Source organism: Agelaius tricolor, unplaced genomic scaffold (assembly GCF_023055355.1).
Source record: "Agelaius tricolor isolate 1412-34295 unplaced genomic scaffold, bAgeTri1.0.p SCAF_16, whole genome shotgun sequence".
Taxonomy (NCBI): domain Eukaryota; kingdom Metazoa; phylum Chordata; class Aves; order Passeriformes; family Icteridae; genus Agelaius; species Agelaius tricolor.
In genome coordinates, this window is record NW_027269276.1 from 20421318 (window position 1) to 20436223 (window position 14906).

General features: G+C 39.6%; 1 protein-coding gene across 10 annotated transcripts in view; it reads left to right on the forward strand.

The window, feature by feature from the left end:
- OTUD7A (OTU deubiquitinase 7A) overlaps positions 1-14906 on the forward strand; it is a 108728-nt gene that overhangs the window by 70662 nt on the left and 23160 nt on the right. For all 10 annotated transcript variants that reach the window (XM_071442048.1, XM_071442042.1, XM_071442047.1 and 7 more), the window contains 5 exons: positions 3383-3565; positions 5441-5659; positions 10719-10820; positions 12193-12320; positions 13045-13157. In XM_071442048.1, the coding sequence (XP_071298149.1) occupies positions 3383-3565; positions 5441-5659; positions 10719-10820; positions 12193-12320; positions 13045-13157 (745 nt within the window). The remainder of the gene's footprint in view (positions 1-3382; positions 3566-5440; positions 5660-10718; positions 10821-12192; positions 12321-13044; positions 13158-14906) is intronic.

A 14906-nucleotide genomic window follows, 5' to 3' on the forward strand; every position in this document is an offset into this window, starting at 1 on the left:
GAGGAGCAGGGTCTGGGAGATGTCAGAGAAGAGCATGGGAGACACACACAAACAAACTCAGGAGAAGACTTCCTCTTTCCCTTCTCTAGGGACAGAGGGACTCTGTACAGTCTGCCCCAAACCAGGGGGCCAATGCCACTTGTTGGATAAAGGGCAAGACTGGAAGGAGGGACCTGCCCTGTAGGCTTTGGGGGGCAGGATGTGTTTGTTTGCCATATTATATGAATTTATTTTTGTCATTCCCAACCTAGCATAACTCAGGGAGTTTTTGTCTCTCAAAACTTGGTTTGTGATGTAATAAGATACAGTTTTAGAAATTCAAAAGCTTTTAGTATGCAATGTTTAAAGGAGGAAAGATAGGCTCCACAACCACAAGCCCCACTAATTTCCTCAGTACCTTGCAGCTGAAACTTTCTCACCTACTTGTCACACTGATAGAAATCCTTGTTCAGATCATCTACTCTGGACATTTCTAAATTTAATAATTTTCTTGATTGGTTCCCAGCTTGCCTCTTGTTTCTGCAGTCTATTCCTGTGGTACAAATTACATCATATTTTTTATTAGATTTGTTAAATTTTTAAAATTTTTTTGCACTGCATTAAATTTTTGTACCTATTTGTATTTCTTCTCTCAGAGTCTTTCATAAACCCCTTACTTTTTTTCTCTCTTTCTCTTCTCTATTTGTCTTTGCTGCCTTCAGTTTTCTTTATTTTTGCTTAGGATTTTTCTTTGCTAATTCTCCCAAAGTGATGAATTCTCATCTTTTTTTATGGGTGGTGGGAAAAACAAGAGATTTGTCATTTGTATTTACTTGTGAAAGTGTAAACCAAATGGAGAGGGGCGAAGGGGGAAAACCTTCCATCTTTCCAGTGGAGAGGTAGCTGGAAACACTTATGCTGGTCAGTGAGGGTGGCTAATTTTCAAAACCACTATTTCATGGAGATGGAAAGGTGCTGAATATTCTTTAATTTGGTTGAATGTTTTTCTTGCATTTCAATGCTTGGAGGCTCCAGCAAATTTAGGGAGAGTGAGTCCAATAATAATTTCCTGTGTTGGTTTTCTGAAGTTTAGGGCTTTGGTGCTGAATTGGTGCTTCTGTTCAGGAGATGGGGAGAACTCCAGGGATATGAAGAGATTTGAAAATCAAATATTTCTGTGTTAGGTATAGAAATTTTAATTTTTGTAAGGTTTCAAGTCTATATTAGAAGTTGAGTTGCTACAATGTACCATGGAACGTAACTCAAGAGCCACTGTGCAAATCCAGTTTTAAATGAACACACTGTGAGCCTGCTTTCTGAAGGCTCAATGTAATTTTTATGACAGAGCTTTTATATAAGATGATTGCATTTGGTTTAAAACTGAGGCCAGTGGGATTTCTGTGAGTCTGCTGATTTTCTGCTTTCCTCTTACATACATCAAAGCCCTGTCGCACTGCAGCCACTTACAGCACATGCACTGGGATTTTTGTTAGCTTCAGAATTTAAACATGAAAAAATCTTGAGCAGGGGAACTGCAGGGAATGCCCTGAGAAATGCTGTTTGTGTTCCACTGCTGCAGGTCTGGTGCTCAGGGATCTGTACTCAATGAATCCAGGATGTTCCTGGGGGGTCACATAACACTTGGTTTGTAGCATTGCCAATACTAGAATAATAATGTTGTGTTTAAAGCTACATTTCCTAGAATTATACTTACTTTTTAAAAAAATTTACTTTATTGTTTTTGTGGTTGAGAAGAATAATTTTAAAATGTGTGTAAAGTGCCTCTTAAAACCAGAACCAAAGAAAAGCAGTTCTTACTCCAAACACTGATTGGTTTTGGGAATGCACTCCTAGCTCTTTTTGGGTTGTGTAACTTGGTTGGGATGTGTGTAAAGTTAGAGCAGAGCCCTGACTGGATTACAGCCATTCACTCTACGTGGGCTTTTTAGGGAACAAATGCTGGCAATAGCTGAAGTTCTTGTTCCAGTATCTCTGACAATTTTCACTGAATTTACATATTTTCCTACAGACTTTCTAATAGGCAATTACAGCATTACAGAACAATTCTGTGTGGCTCATGTGGTGGTTTATATTACAGTCTGCTCAGGAGCTAGATAACGTTCTTGCTCATACCAATTCCCCTTTCAGAGGTTTTTAAGTACTTCAAAACCTGAGGTAGTTTAGCCCAATCCTGTAGGTACCAGCTGTTTGTGCTGGTTTTTTCCTTCTTTGGTTAGGATTTTGTTCTTCACAGATATGACTGTAACAGTAAAAGACTTTCTTCTATCTGTTTAAAACTGCTTTGTACTATATTTAGCTTATCTCCTTGGTGTAAGCAAGTAAGTTATCTTTAACTGCTACTCAGGTAATGTAGCTTCTCAAAGTACATAAAATAACAACCTTCTATGGTGTAATAAATCATGTATTAGTCAGAATCAGGTTACTTTTGAATTGCCAGGAAAAGTGCTTGTGGAATGCTCTGAAAGTCTCATGTAACTTGTAGGGTCTCTCTTTCTTGTTATTTAATATTTTTAATTTTCCAATTAGAAACACGTACTTGGAGAATGGTAGACATCTCTGTATCTTAATTGAGCAGGATTATTTTGAAAATAGCAGGAAGACACCTCAATGTGTTTTTTTATGGATTTTTTTGAGAACGCAAAGTCCTGTTTCACTACCTGTGCTAAACAGATTTGTGCATCTCTGGATGTTGGCTGCATTCTGTGGTTACTGGTCAGAGCAATATACTGAAGTGGAAGGTGGAAGCAAATCCTTTAGAGGATTCTGTGCTGACAGGTTCCACAAGCAGCTCCCACAGACATGGAGCCACACTGGCTGAATCTCTGACTGCAGGTTTTGTTACAGAACTCTGTCCTTTATTACCTGCTTTCTAAAAGGCTTTTAAAATCTCCAAGAGAGCGACTTTTCTCTCATGTATGAGATAAAGGGTTTGTGTGTGCATTTTAGCTGTTCTGCAAATGAAAGATAAGAAAGTTTCTCACTCTTTTGGGCTATGACACTATCACTCTTGTCTTTCCATCATTGCTCCTAATTATTATTTATTATTAATACGACCACACAATTACAAATTATTGCTCCCTCTCAGTGGGATTTAGAGTTCATCCTAAATTGCTAATTTCTGGAGCCATTTGATTGAAACCTGAGCAAGGGAGGTCCTGGCCTTGATCACCTCCTGTGATAAATGTCATAGATTTTGGGTTTATGGATGAGAGGAGAGCAGTGGATGGTGCCTTTTAGTCAATGTTAGCTGGCTTTGACACTTCTTCTGACAGTGCTGCTGTGTTGGGATGCCACAGGCTGGGGGGGGTCCCAGGAGGGTGGGTGGTGGGGATAGCTGCTCCCCAGACAGAGCTGAGCTGAGGGTTCCTTTGCTGTTTTGCAGGCAAGAACTGGGACCTGACAGCAGCTTTGAACGACTATGAGCAGCTGCGGCAGGTGCACACAGCCAACCTGCCTCAGGTGTTCAACGAGGGCAGGTTCTACAAGCAGCAGGAGCCAGAGCAGCCTCCCCAGGTGACCAAGGCTGAGAGGCCCTGCCTGCAAAGGCAGGATGACATTGCCCAAGGTAAGAGCTCCTCTGTGGGGTTTCAGGGGACAGGAGGGTCTCCAGCCTGTCTGCCTGGGAGCTGTGCTTGGCTGCAGAGAGTGGGAGGCCATGTGCCAGCAGCGTGTGAGCTGTGTCACTGTCACGGGGCTCAGAGCTGCTGCTAGACCCTATTTTTCATGTTTTGGTGGTTGTGAGCTCTGCGTCAGTTCTGCAAGTTATTTTTTTAATGGGTGATTAAAGTAAAATATGTTGTCTCCAAGCAGACCTGTGGTACTCATGAAAGGACTTAATTAGAGGGTGTCACAGACCACTGTTGTATATAGTTTTCTATGCTTATTGAAACAAACAAACCAAAAGGTTTAAAAATCGTATTTCACTCTTTGCATTCTTACTCACAGTGTGTGAAAAGGGTGCATGCAGACTATGAATAACTTTCAGCTTTAAAATGTCATTCTTTTATGGTTCCACAGAAACTGCCTCCTATCCCCTGCTGAATAGAAATTGAAACCTTAAGTAAAATTAATCAGCTATCTCTAACAGTTAATTTCCAGTACAAGATGATAAGCATTAGAATTTGCTTTTTTGTTTTCAGAGCTCTTAGGGATTTTATTTCAGTTCTCTCCCTCTCTCTGACAGTTGGGTTGCAATTTTTTTCCATTAATTTCTCAAGAAGCTGTAGTTTGCACCAAAATAAATCTGCAGGTCTGGCAGCTTGTCATGTAGGCAGGTAATAGCAGTAGCCTGGTGATGGCTTTCTGTGCAGCCATTAAAAGGAACAGAAGGGCTTCCCTTCTCCTGCTGGCTCTTCCCTCCTATTAAACAGGAAATAGCATCAGTTCTTAGGAGTTTCAGTAAAGTTTTTTAAAAATTGCTGACTTCCATCAGAAGAAAAGGAACTGTGGTGCTTCTTAAGTCTCCTTAAAGCACTGAATACAAATAAAGGGAGCGAGAGCGGCACAGTTGATAAAACCATGTCCCTTCAGCCTCTTTGGGATACAGTTTGCACTGAAATGTCCATCTGATGTTTAGTGGGTGCAGTAGGTAGTGTGAGGTACATCCGGCTTTGACAGCCTGGACTGACAGGAATTTGTGTGCCAACTCAGTGTGTAGCTGAGGATCTCCTGACCAGAGAGCCACCTCTGACTGACAGGTGGACCTAGGGGTGTTCAGGGAGGAGCAGAGAAGGGAAAGGAGCACCTTGGTTTGCAGCAAGGAGTGGAGAATGCAGCCAGCAGGGGAGGGCTGGGCTGTGCTGGGAGGGGTGATGGAGTGGCAGAGATGGGATGTCACATGGAGGTGCTGCCCTGCACTTCAGTGCCCCTTCTCAGGGGTTTTAGCTGAGATGTAGAGGGAGAAGAAACCAATGCAAAATCAAACCTTCTGCCCTCACCCTCCATTTAGGATAATTTAGGGAGTGCAATTTAACTCTCCATTTGATCCACTACTGCAAGAAAGTTAATTTTAAATGACCATTAGTCAGTTTGTGATGTCTTAAAAACACTATTAGTGATAAGTTATGTTAAAGTAAGCTTTAATTAGGAGTTCAAAACATTAACTGATTATCATCTGTCTGTCAATAAATATGTCTTCCAATGAATCTTTGAAAACTTAAGATAGATCAAGGAAGAATTTTATAGGAATATTTAACTTTCATATTTTGTTACTTTTACTACTGGTCTTTTTTGCTAGAAGGAGAGTCAAGTTCCTCTGGCTTGCCAAAGGGACCTGTAATAGGAACAAGCAATCTTTTACAGTAGGAAAATAACCTGAAAAAGGTAGCAAACAAGACTTGGAATAAATTCCTAGTGAAATGAAAGTGCATCCACCAGCCTTGGCATTGCTGGCCTTTTAGGCAGTGGTACAGGCTGTAACTGCTCTTTGGTTTCTCCACAGAAAAGCGTCTCTCCAGAGGGATTTCCCATGCCAGCTCAGCCATAGTGTCCCTTGCTCGCTCCCATGTAGCCAATGACTGCAGCAATGAGCAGTTCCCTTTGGAGATGCCCATCTACACATTCCAGCTGCCAGACCTGAGCGTGTACAGCGAGGACTTCAGGAGCTTCATTGAGAGGGACCTAATTGAACAGGCCACCATGGTGGCATTGGAGCAAGCAGGTGGGTGACACCTCAGGTGTCTGTCAGCAGCTGGGTGACACCGTGGGTGTCAGTAGGTGGCCAATCCAGCATTTTGGGTTGGCATTTCTAATCCTGCTTCGTGTCCAGAGCTTGCACATCCTGCCTGGGAAATAAAAGCCAGAGAGTTTCTGTGTTCTTTGCCAAATGACTCATATCCCAATCCTCTGTTTCTTTTAAAACATTATAGAAAAAAAGGTCAAATTTTGTTAATAAAAGAAAGAAATTGAGAGAGGAAGGAAGGGACCGGTGGGGAAGTCATGCAATAGACAAGGACATGAGTCTGGATGGTCAGAGGGAGTTGGTACTTCCAGTTCTCATGAGGAAATTACATTGCAGTGACTGTGAAAGGAAACATCTTCAAGTTCTGTTGCAGCTTGAGAAAATAGATATGTATTTTATGTATTTCTTATTTTTTATAATGAGAAACTACATAACTTTGAAGCAATAGTTCAGTATTGCCATGGGGAAAAAAAAGTATAGCTATTTAAAATTAATGTTAATTCACATCTATTAGTAGTTTTAAGCCAATTTTGAAGGATATGCAGAAATCTATTTAAAATTAGTATTGGTGCTTTATGAAACAGCAGGAGTGCTAATGAACCATGAAATGAACACATCTGTATAGTGAAATGCCCAACCTTGGTGATATAAAAGAGTTGTAAAATCAGATTTCATGGTTGCTTGTGGGATATGGAACAGACAGTTACCTTTTTTGTGTGTGGATTGTTCTACTGACTTCTGTAACACTGGATTGATCTGAGGTTCATTCTCCAACCCTGGTGCCCTGTGTGAGCCCAAACTGATGAAGTGCAGCTCCCGTTTGAGGCAGGAGCTCTGCTAATCTGGTATCCCACTGAGTACTTGGGAGATATTGTCATGTGTTCTTTTTTGGCTTTGGTAATTGAAAAGCCAGACATACTTAGATAATAGCCCCAAACAGTACATGCTTAAGGAAATAGAAACAAAACCTATGAACAACCAAAAGAACCCCAAGCAGTGTTCAGAAGGCCTTTAGGCCTTTTTCTGGGAGAAATAGCAGTGTAAAATAAGGTAGGAATGCTACCAGGCAACTATGAAGCATGAAAACTGCAAGTCACCCACAAAGAAAATATATCCAGTTTCTCTAAGAACCAACTAACCCAAGGAGGACAGGGCAAAATGGAATGAGTCTTCCTCTGGCAGTTCTGCCAAACCCTCCAAATTCCATAGGGATAACAGAAGATACCTTGGTACAGCACCATTGTTGACCTACCTGCTTCAGTGCAATTACAGCCTTTAGAGTCTAGTATGAACTAGAAGATCACAGAGGCTTTCTGACCTTAAAATCAGAGAATATGTGAATTTAGAGCTGACATCCTCTAATCCATGCAGAGCTGGCTGGCTTTGAACTGGAAATGGCTGCAGAAACTACTGAATTTGCTGCTAGCATTCCTCTCTCAAACTTCTCTGAAAATTAGAACAAAGAATTTATTCTTTTCTTCACATTAATTAGGGCAGTAACTTGACACACACTGGAAAAGTGCCTTCATCCCCAGAGCCTCTTGCGCCCTGGAAAGGAGAGGGTTTGACCATTTGAAGTTCTCAGGGTTTTGATCACTGGCGTCCTTGTAGCCTGCATAGACTTAGTTTACTTTGTGAGCATTTTATTCTGATAACCTGGAACTTTCTGAGAAACACTTCTGTATTTCAAGTAAGTTAAACAGATCGAATAGTTTGCTTAAGAAAATCATGTAAGACTTCATAGAAATGAACCTTTTGTATTTGTTTTAGATGTAAAGATATACAGTTTCCTGCCTATTTTATTTTATTTGTTGTACAAAATGAAGATAATGAATTAATAGGAAAGCCACATAGTATTAGACATTTTATTGTCTCCTACCAACAGTTTGACTATGGTTTGGTCAATGACATAAAAAAAAACTCTAAAAGATGAGGTGTATTCCCTGCAAAGAGCCTAAAATATATTTCAAACCAACCCATGAAGGACAGTAGTTTTTGTAGGTGAGGTTGGGGATGTTGTTAAAGGAAGAGGGGCATGTGCTTGGGTATAATACCATGAATTTCAAGGGAAAAGAAATAAAAAAGAAGCTGATTAGGCAAAGGAAGAGGGCATTTGCTAGGAACTAACAGCTTACTACTCCCAAAACCTGGAGTGGGAGAGCAGAAGTGTCACTAACAGTGTCACACGTGGGTTCTGAAGTGGCCATATGAGCTGGGTGTCTGTAAAAGCCTCTAAGGTTTTATGTTATTTTTTTTTTATGCTTAAACTCTTGCTAGCTTGACATCTATATGTGACAGCGTGTCCTGGTTGCATCCTATCTGTATGGAAACTCAGAAGAAAATTCCCAATTTACTGCAAAGTGCTGTGTGAGATGATAAAGGAAAGGCCTAGACAAAGGCAGTGTGATTTACTTACTCCCTACTGCTGCAGTGTATTGTTTACTCCTTAATATGATTGCTTTCCAAATATTCCTCTGAAAGGATAGAATGCATCACATTCATAAAAACTTTTTGAGGTTTTGTCCATCTTGTAAATTCAGCTGTTGATTATTGCCAGAATTGGAATGAGGTCAGCTCCTGAGTAACAGGCTGATCTCTGTGAGCTCTGGCAGGAATTGCAGTGGTTCTTCAACAGAGGATGACTCGAGGTACTGATAATATTAAATGAAGTCTGGGTGGAAGCAATTTTATAATTCGTAATATTTTGCTGCAGCAAGCTGATTTTCATTATAGACACATGCTCCCCTGAGTGTTGTTAATGTGTGGGTTGACACAAAGAGATGTTATGAAAACTTCTGCTGGAGTGAAGTAGTGTGTTTTAAAACACAGTACAGGCAGAGGAATGGCTGGACCAACACCGTGTTTTTAACTGAAAGAAAAACCAATTCTATTGCAGTGCTGAAGTATAATTCAATACAAATGGTACAAGTATACTGTATGACAGTCCAAGAGCTGTTTCCCTACACTTTTCTTTCTGTGCTCATGTTTGTGTTTTCTAGAAAGCTACCGCCAAAGTAAACAGTAATATGCTGTTAAGCCTGGGCTTTGTGTCCCCCAAATCAATCCACCAAAACTGTGGAAATGTTTGATCTCAGTTTTCATCTAAGCTTAATTTTCCTGGTTTTTCCCTAAAGGGGCCCACTATAACCACTACATTTGAAAAATGAAAATGCACCACTTTTTTATTATAATCCAATTATAAACCCATACCTGCTATTTTTTCAGTCAGCCATAAGCTTTGTGGTGTTAACCAAGCCCCAAACACTTTCTGCAGGATGCACTTGACAGAAGATTACTTTTATAGAAACCTCCTGTTACTCAAAAGATTTACAAACACCAGACTTTGGCATTTCTTACCAATAGATGTTAGTTAATCTGCAAAGCAATACCAGTCATTACTTCCTTAAGTCCTACCTAAGGTCTGTCTGTTTTTAGGTATTCTAACTAGGCTTTACACAGCACCTTGGTATAGCTTATTGCTGAATATGATCCCACCAAAACATTCTGCTAAAAACAGGTGGCAAATTGTTATTTCACAGATGCAGGGGTTGCTAAAAATGATCTTGTTCTTTCCAAAGGCTGTTTAATAGTGCTTTAAATTAAGCTTCTTTATTGCATATTTAATTTAGAACTCAAGCCTAGTCTGAGGTGTAGTACATTTACAAACCAGCTGCTAAAATCATTTGAGGATTACCAGATGTGCTTATTGATCTGCTATGCATCTTTACAGTGTGGTACTCTTAACACATTTGGACTAATTGCAATTTAATTTCATTGTTCTTAGTACCCAGAACAAATAACTGAGATACATAATAAATATTGCTACACTATTTTCCCCCTAATGTATATTACCTGTAGTTACAAATAAGCTTCACTATAATTTTGTAATGAGAACTTATCAATGGAGAGGCATTTATTTTTGTTTGGACTTCCTTCTGATTTGGGGTTTAACCTTAAGTGCAAGACTGCCTGTACAAATACATAGATGCTATTTCTTCCCAGTCAAGAAGCTGGGGGAGAAAAAGTCTGACTATTGCATTATTCATTCAATTATTCACTTGTGCATTATCCACAGACCTGCCAAGTCTTGGGAAATGTACCAGCTCTACTCATCCCTGTTAATCATCTGCTTTTCCTCATCCCCAGAGATGCTACACAATTACCCCCATTTGCTTTCTTTCTATTAGGAGGGCTCCCATGATCTTTTAACCAAGACTTAACACTCCAGTTTGCCAGCACATGACAGCCTGTGTGCCAGGAATTACCCACTTTTAGTGTGGGCTTGGGCGGTGATAGTCTTCATGACTTACTTCTTCACTGAATAGATGTCCTTTTGCCAGGCTTTTTCAGAGCCTGTCTCTGGTTTATAATCTGTAAAACATGCTTCACATAGCAATGATGGATAAGTGGTACTGTAAGTATTCCCTAAAGAGAAGGGCCACATTCTATACTGCACCTCGGGCTATGCTTTGGTGTCATTTTAATTAGTGTAGTGTAGTGTAGCTGTTGGTTTTAGTAGATCTAATAATGATTTACACTATGGGAAATGAGAGGAGAATCAGCTGTTGAAACAATCCATCTGATTGAAATAATTTACGTAATAAACTTACCTTTACAGTAACCTATCTTGATTACCACATCCATATTGCTTTTGTCTGTAGACAAAAATTCCTTTATTACCTTAATGTAATCTGTCATGCGCGTGTGGGAGGCCAATGTCGATTATGTTTGGGAACTGACAGCAAGGCTCATAATGGTATTAAGGCAATAAACTCCTTGGAAATCCATCACTGGATGCAGCATATGAGACTGGAAGATGCAAATTAATTAAAGGTGCTCTTTTCTTTTCTAGATCCATGTAGAGAATAGTTTATCTGCCTCATTTCTGATCTTCTCAGTTTTGACTTCTAACATTACATTTAAGGTTATTTGGCAAGGAGGGTGTTGATGGTTACCCCTCCTGCTCTGTGTTTACCTGCACAGAGCACTGCTCCTGTTCCAGGTTCCTCTCCCCCTGTAACTGCTGTTTCCCTTCCAGGACGCCTCAATTGGTGGTCCACGGTGTGCACCAGCTGCAAGCGCCTGCTGCCCCTGGCCACCACGGGTGATGGAAACTGCCTCCTGCATGCTGCCTCTCTAGGTAAGGGGCAGTCTGGGCAGGAAACCTTCTGCCAGAAATATTCACTGCTCTCCTCTAGCCCCAGCCAAAGCTCAGAAACACATGAGATGCAAAGATTTGCATTAAAAGTCTGATTCTGGAGCAATATGTCCTTCACATTTCACTGTAGTGTTGTTTACCTCAAGCATACCTAAAGCAGGAAAGGAAAAGATTTCTCAGGATATAAAAGTATAACTGGAACGGTATCCAGACCCATGTATCACAAACTCCAGTGATCTGTATTTTCCTTATATTTTTTGTGTTCTAACAGGTCAACAGGCAAATTCCAGGAGCTTCTGCAGGGTTGTCCACTTTATGTGCAAGGAAATTCATTCATTCTCTTGATTTTCTTCAAACAGTTCTCTGCTGTTTCAAGAATGCAGTGTCAATCTCTGTTAGTTCCTTGTAGTGTTTAAGCATATGTGAAACAGCATTTGGGGTGAATTAAAATAATCTCCAATTGATAAATTAATTGTTTCTGCAAGATCTTTTAAGACTTTCTGCAAATCAGTAGAAAGCTGTGAAGCTGAAGTTCTTTGATGGGCTTTCTACATCCTAACCTGCTAAAATCTTCCACCAAAAGTACTCCAAAGAGTGACTGTTTAAAAACACTGGGATTTTTAATATTTTGAAAAGACTCCTCTTGTTGAAAGATGCAGTAAGAAAAGAGTTTTTGGTGTTTCCAAGTATCCTTTTATCTTTATCTACTTAATTTTATATGTTAATTACTGTAAATGTTTGGAGTATTTTGACCCAAACCCAGTAGCTGACAATGTAGTGACTGAAACATGGCTGTCTGTAGGCACAGGACTGGGGACAGCTCTGCTTTCTTTTGGTGTAGGTTACTATTCCCAACCATATAAAGATGTTTCATTATCTTAAAATGAACTTGAAAGCCTGTGACTGGTGATAGTTTTAGACTTTCTATCATCTTGAATGCTTTTCTCTTCATTTTGAAGCCAGAGGAAATTTCCTGCTGTGTAAGAGCCGGAGCCTTTGGGGGCCAGCACTGTCTGTGATTCCAAGGGGTGCCTGCAGTGCTCATTAACATCCTTGTGCCTGCTGGCAACTGCAGCTAAAACCAACCTGAGCACTGAATATTCCATGGCTTGCAGCAAAGCTGGAGTTGCCTGCAAGTGACTGAACCAGCTCATATCCTTGGCGGTTCCTAATCAAAGTTTAAAATGTGTTAGAACTCTTGTTGCTCATTAGCTTATTTGTGATAACTCTTTCTTTCGGAAATCTTAAAAATAGTGAGTGAATTATTTGCTAGAGAGAATCTTCAATTATGTATTAGCTATTTCTATTTCACTGTAGCTTCTTTAAAACTGGATTTCATCTTGTGCTGCCTTAGGGATGTGGGGGTTTCATGACCGGGACCTTGTGTTACGGAAAGCTCTCTATACTATGATGAGGAGTGGAGCTGAAAGGGAAGCACTGAAAAGAAGATGGAGATGGCAACAGACTCAGCAGAATAAGGAGGTCTGTATGGCCCAAAGACAGCCTTGTTAATATTATTTAGGGTTACAAGCATTCTTCTGAAGTTTGCTGTGAAAGTTTTAATTGCTATCAAATTCCTTGTGCTGCCATTTTGTTTGGGGAAAGAGATACCTTTATTTGAAATTTTCGTACCAGAATACATATGTGTTTGTAGCTTTATGGGTATAAGTATGCAGAGTTTTGTGCCTAAAAGGTCTAAGGTGCATTTGGAATATGTAGAAAAATAAATGTGTTATTTAGCTATCAAAAGCATTTAAAAATGAGTGGATGAAATCCACAAAACAGTGAGAACCCCATTTAGGAAAGATTTCCCAGATTCTTAAATTAGGATTTTTAGAGCTGTGGCCAAATATTGAGTGGAAGTGTTCTAACTAAAATAGTCTTTAAATCTGATTTTATTTTTGATTAAAAGCTGTACCTTCAGCATGTTACTATTTCCTGAAGATGTCTGGCAGTGTCTAGAAAAGCCAGTTTCAGGAGTAATCCTGAGGGCAAACAAGTGAATGTGCTAACTCTACAGTTGGTATTTTAGATCTTTTTAATAAGTTAATGTTCTTTCACCTGAGTAGAAATGTTGAACTATTAATGGCCCAAGATACTGAACTGAGTCATGTGTGAAACTCAGGTGAGTTGTAAACACTGGTACAGAGCTCAGCTTGCACTGTGTGTCAGCAGAGTGGTGACAGCGTTTCCTTGTGCCCCATAGTCAGGTTTGGTATACACGGAGGAGGAGTGGGAGCGCGAGTGGAACGAGCTGCTCAAGCTGGCGTCGAGCGAGCCGCGCACGCACTTCAGCAAGAATGGGGGCACTGGTGGGGGGTAAGTTCACACTGACACAGCCCCAGGCTGGCTCTCGGTAGGAAAACAGCACGGCACAACTGAGGGAAGGTGTTCACAGCACCACCAAACTGCCTTTGCAGCTGTTGTACTCTTTTGGCATGGCAGAATTATCTAAATATCCCATTATAATATTTAGCATTTTGGTCATGCTTTCTTGTACAGTTACCACACTAACTTGAGGTTATGTTGTATCCAAAAGAGTCTGCATGTAATAAATCCTAATTGTTTTTCTTGTGGAACTGTTGTTTTGATGTTTAAAGATTTTTTTTAAACCTTCTGATGTTTACATTCTTGTAACGAACTTTCTCACACGCTTTCTGTAAATAACTTATTGTTTTGTATTCTTTTATAGAAGAAGAGAAATTTGATAGACTGTTAGTTTGTCCAATGTCATTGGAAAGGTGGCACTTTCACCCTCCAATCCACTGTCACTTTTAAAAAACTATAAATATTAAAGTCAGAAAATAAACTTCCCTTTTCTTCACTTTGAAAGCAGCGGTGTGTGCGCTTGTGTTGTTTCATGTCCTACAATGACATGGAACAAGCATGTTGGCAGTATCATTTAGTTTTTTTCGGGAATATATTTGTGAAAAGATTTGGGATGAAACAGTATTTACAACATTTAAATACCCCTGACCCACACAGAATATCTGCTTTAAATAGCCACTGTTATAAACCATCCCTTGCTTTCAGTGCAGTTATTCCCAAAGGACAGGATTATTTACCAGCCTTCAGAATGCAGAAGCTTTAGTTTTTGTGTCGAGTGTTCATCACTAAAAATATTTAGTGTTTGCTCAGTGCATAATTTTCTCTACCTACTGTTGCCCCTGGAGAAAATAATGCGTGGTGATAAATAAATTAACAAAATAAGGGATACAGCACAATGAGAGTAACAAAGTTTGTAGAAAATATTCTTTGGACTTTGAAAGAATATTTTGTTTTCCCTTTAACCTTGTGATATTAAGGATAGGTAATTCTAGGAATTCAGGAGGACTTTGCTTAGAAAATTGTCAGCCACAGTGTGTCTCCTTTTCTTCTATTCTGTAGTGAAAAAAAAAAGATTTTTATTTTAATCTCTAGTTTGTTTCTTATGTTTGTAGATATTTTCCTGTTGATACATTTCAGTTTTCTAAGGCAGTTCAGTTCATATTTCTATTAAATCTGGTCATTCAGCCCCAGTTTTCTCTGACTTGTTCCATTTCATTCTTTATGTTCCATGTATCACATATTTTCAGTAGCTTTTAGTGAGACATGCTCTCAAATGTTATCTTTGCCAGGCAGTCAGCCTTCAGTTCCCAGGTACCTACATGGGGAGTATAGGTAGTACATAAATAATCTTCTCATTATGGTTTGCACTTATCTTTTTTTTTCAATCAAAATAAAGTAAATACAAATAGCCAACAGTTAATTTTTCCTTTGAAATAGTGAAAGATGGATCAGGCAAGAAATCCTTATCCTGTTAAAGATTTTAATGTATACTTCTCTTTGCATTCATTCCAAAGACAGAATGAATGTGGCAGAATGAATTATTTTTTCAGTTTAATGAGCCCATGTTCAAAGTAGGGCCCTTGACAAGGAAAAGGAATATCAAAATAGTATTTTTGAGATGGGGTATATTTTGTCCTCTAGTTAGTTGCTATATTAAGCAAGCTTGCACATCAGTCTTTGAACTGTAGATGAGACGTTTTCCTTTGGTGTCAGAATTAGCTAAAGCATCAGAAGTTGTAT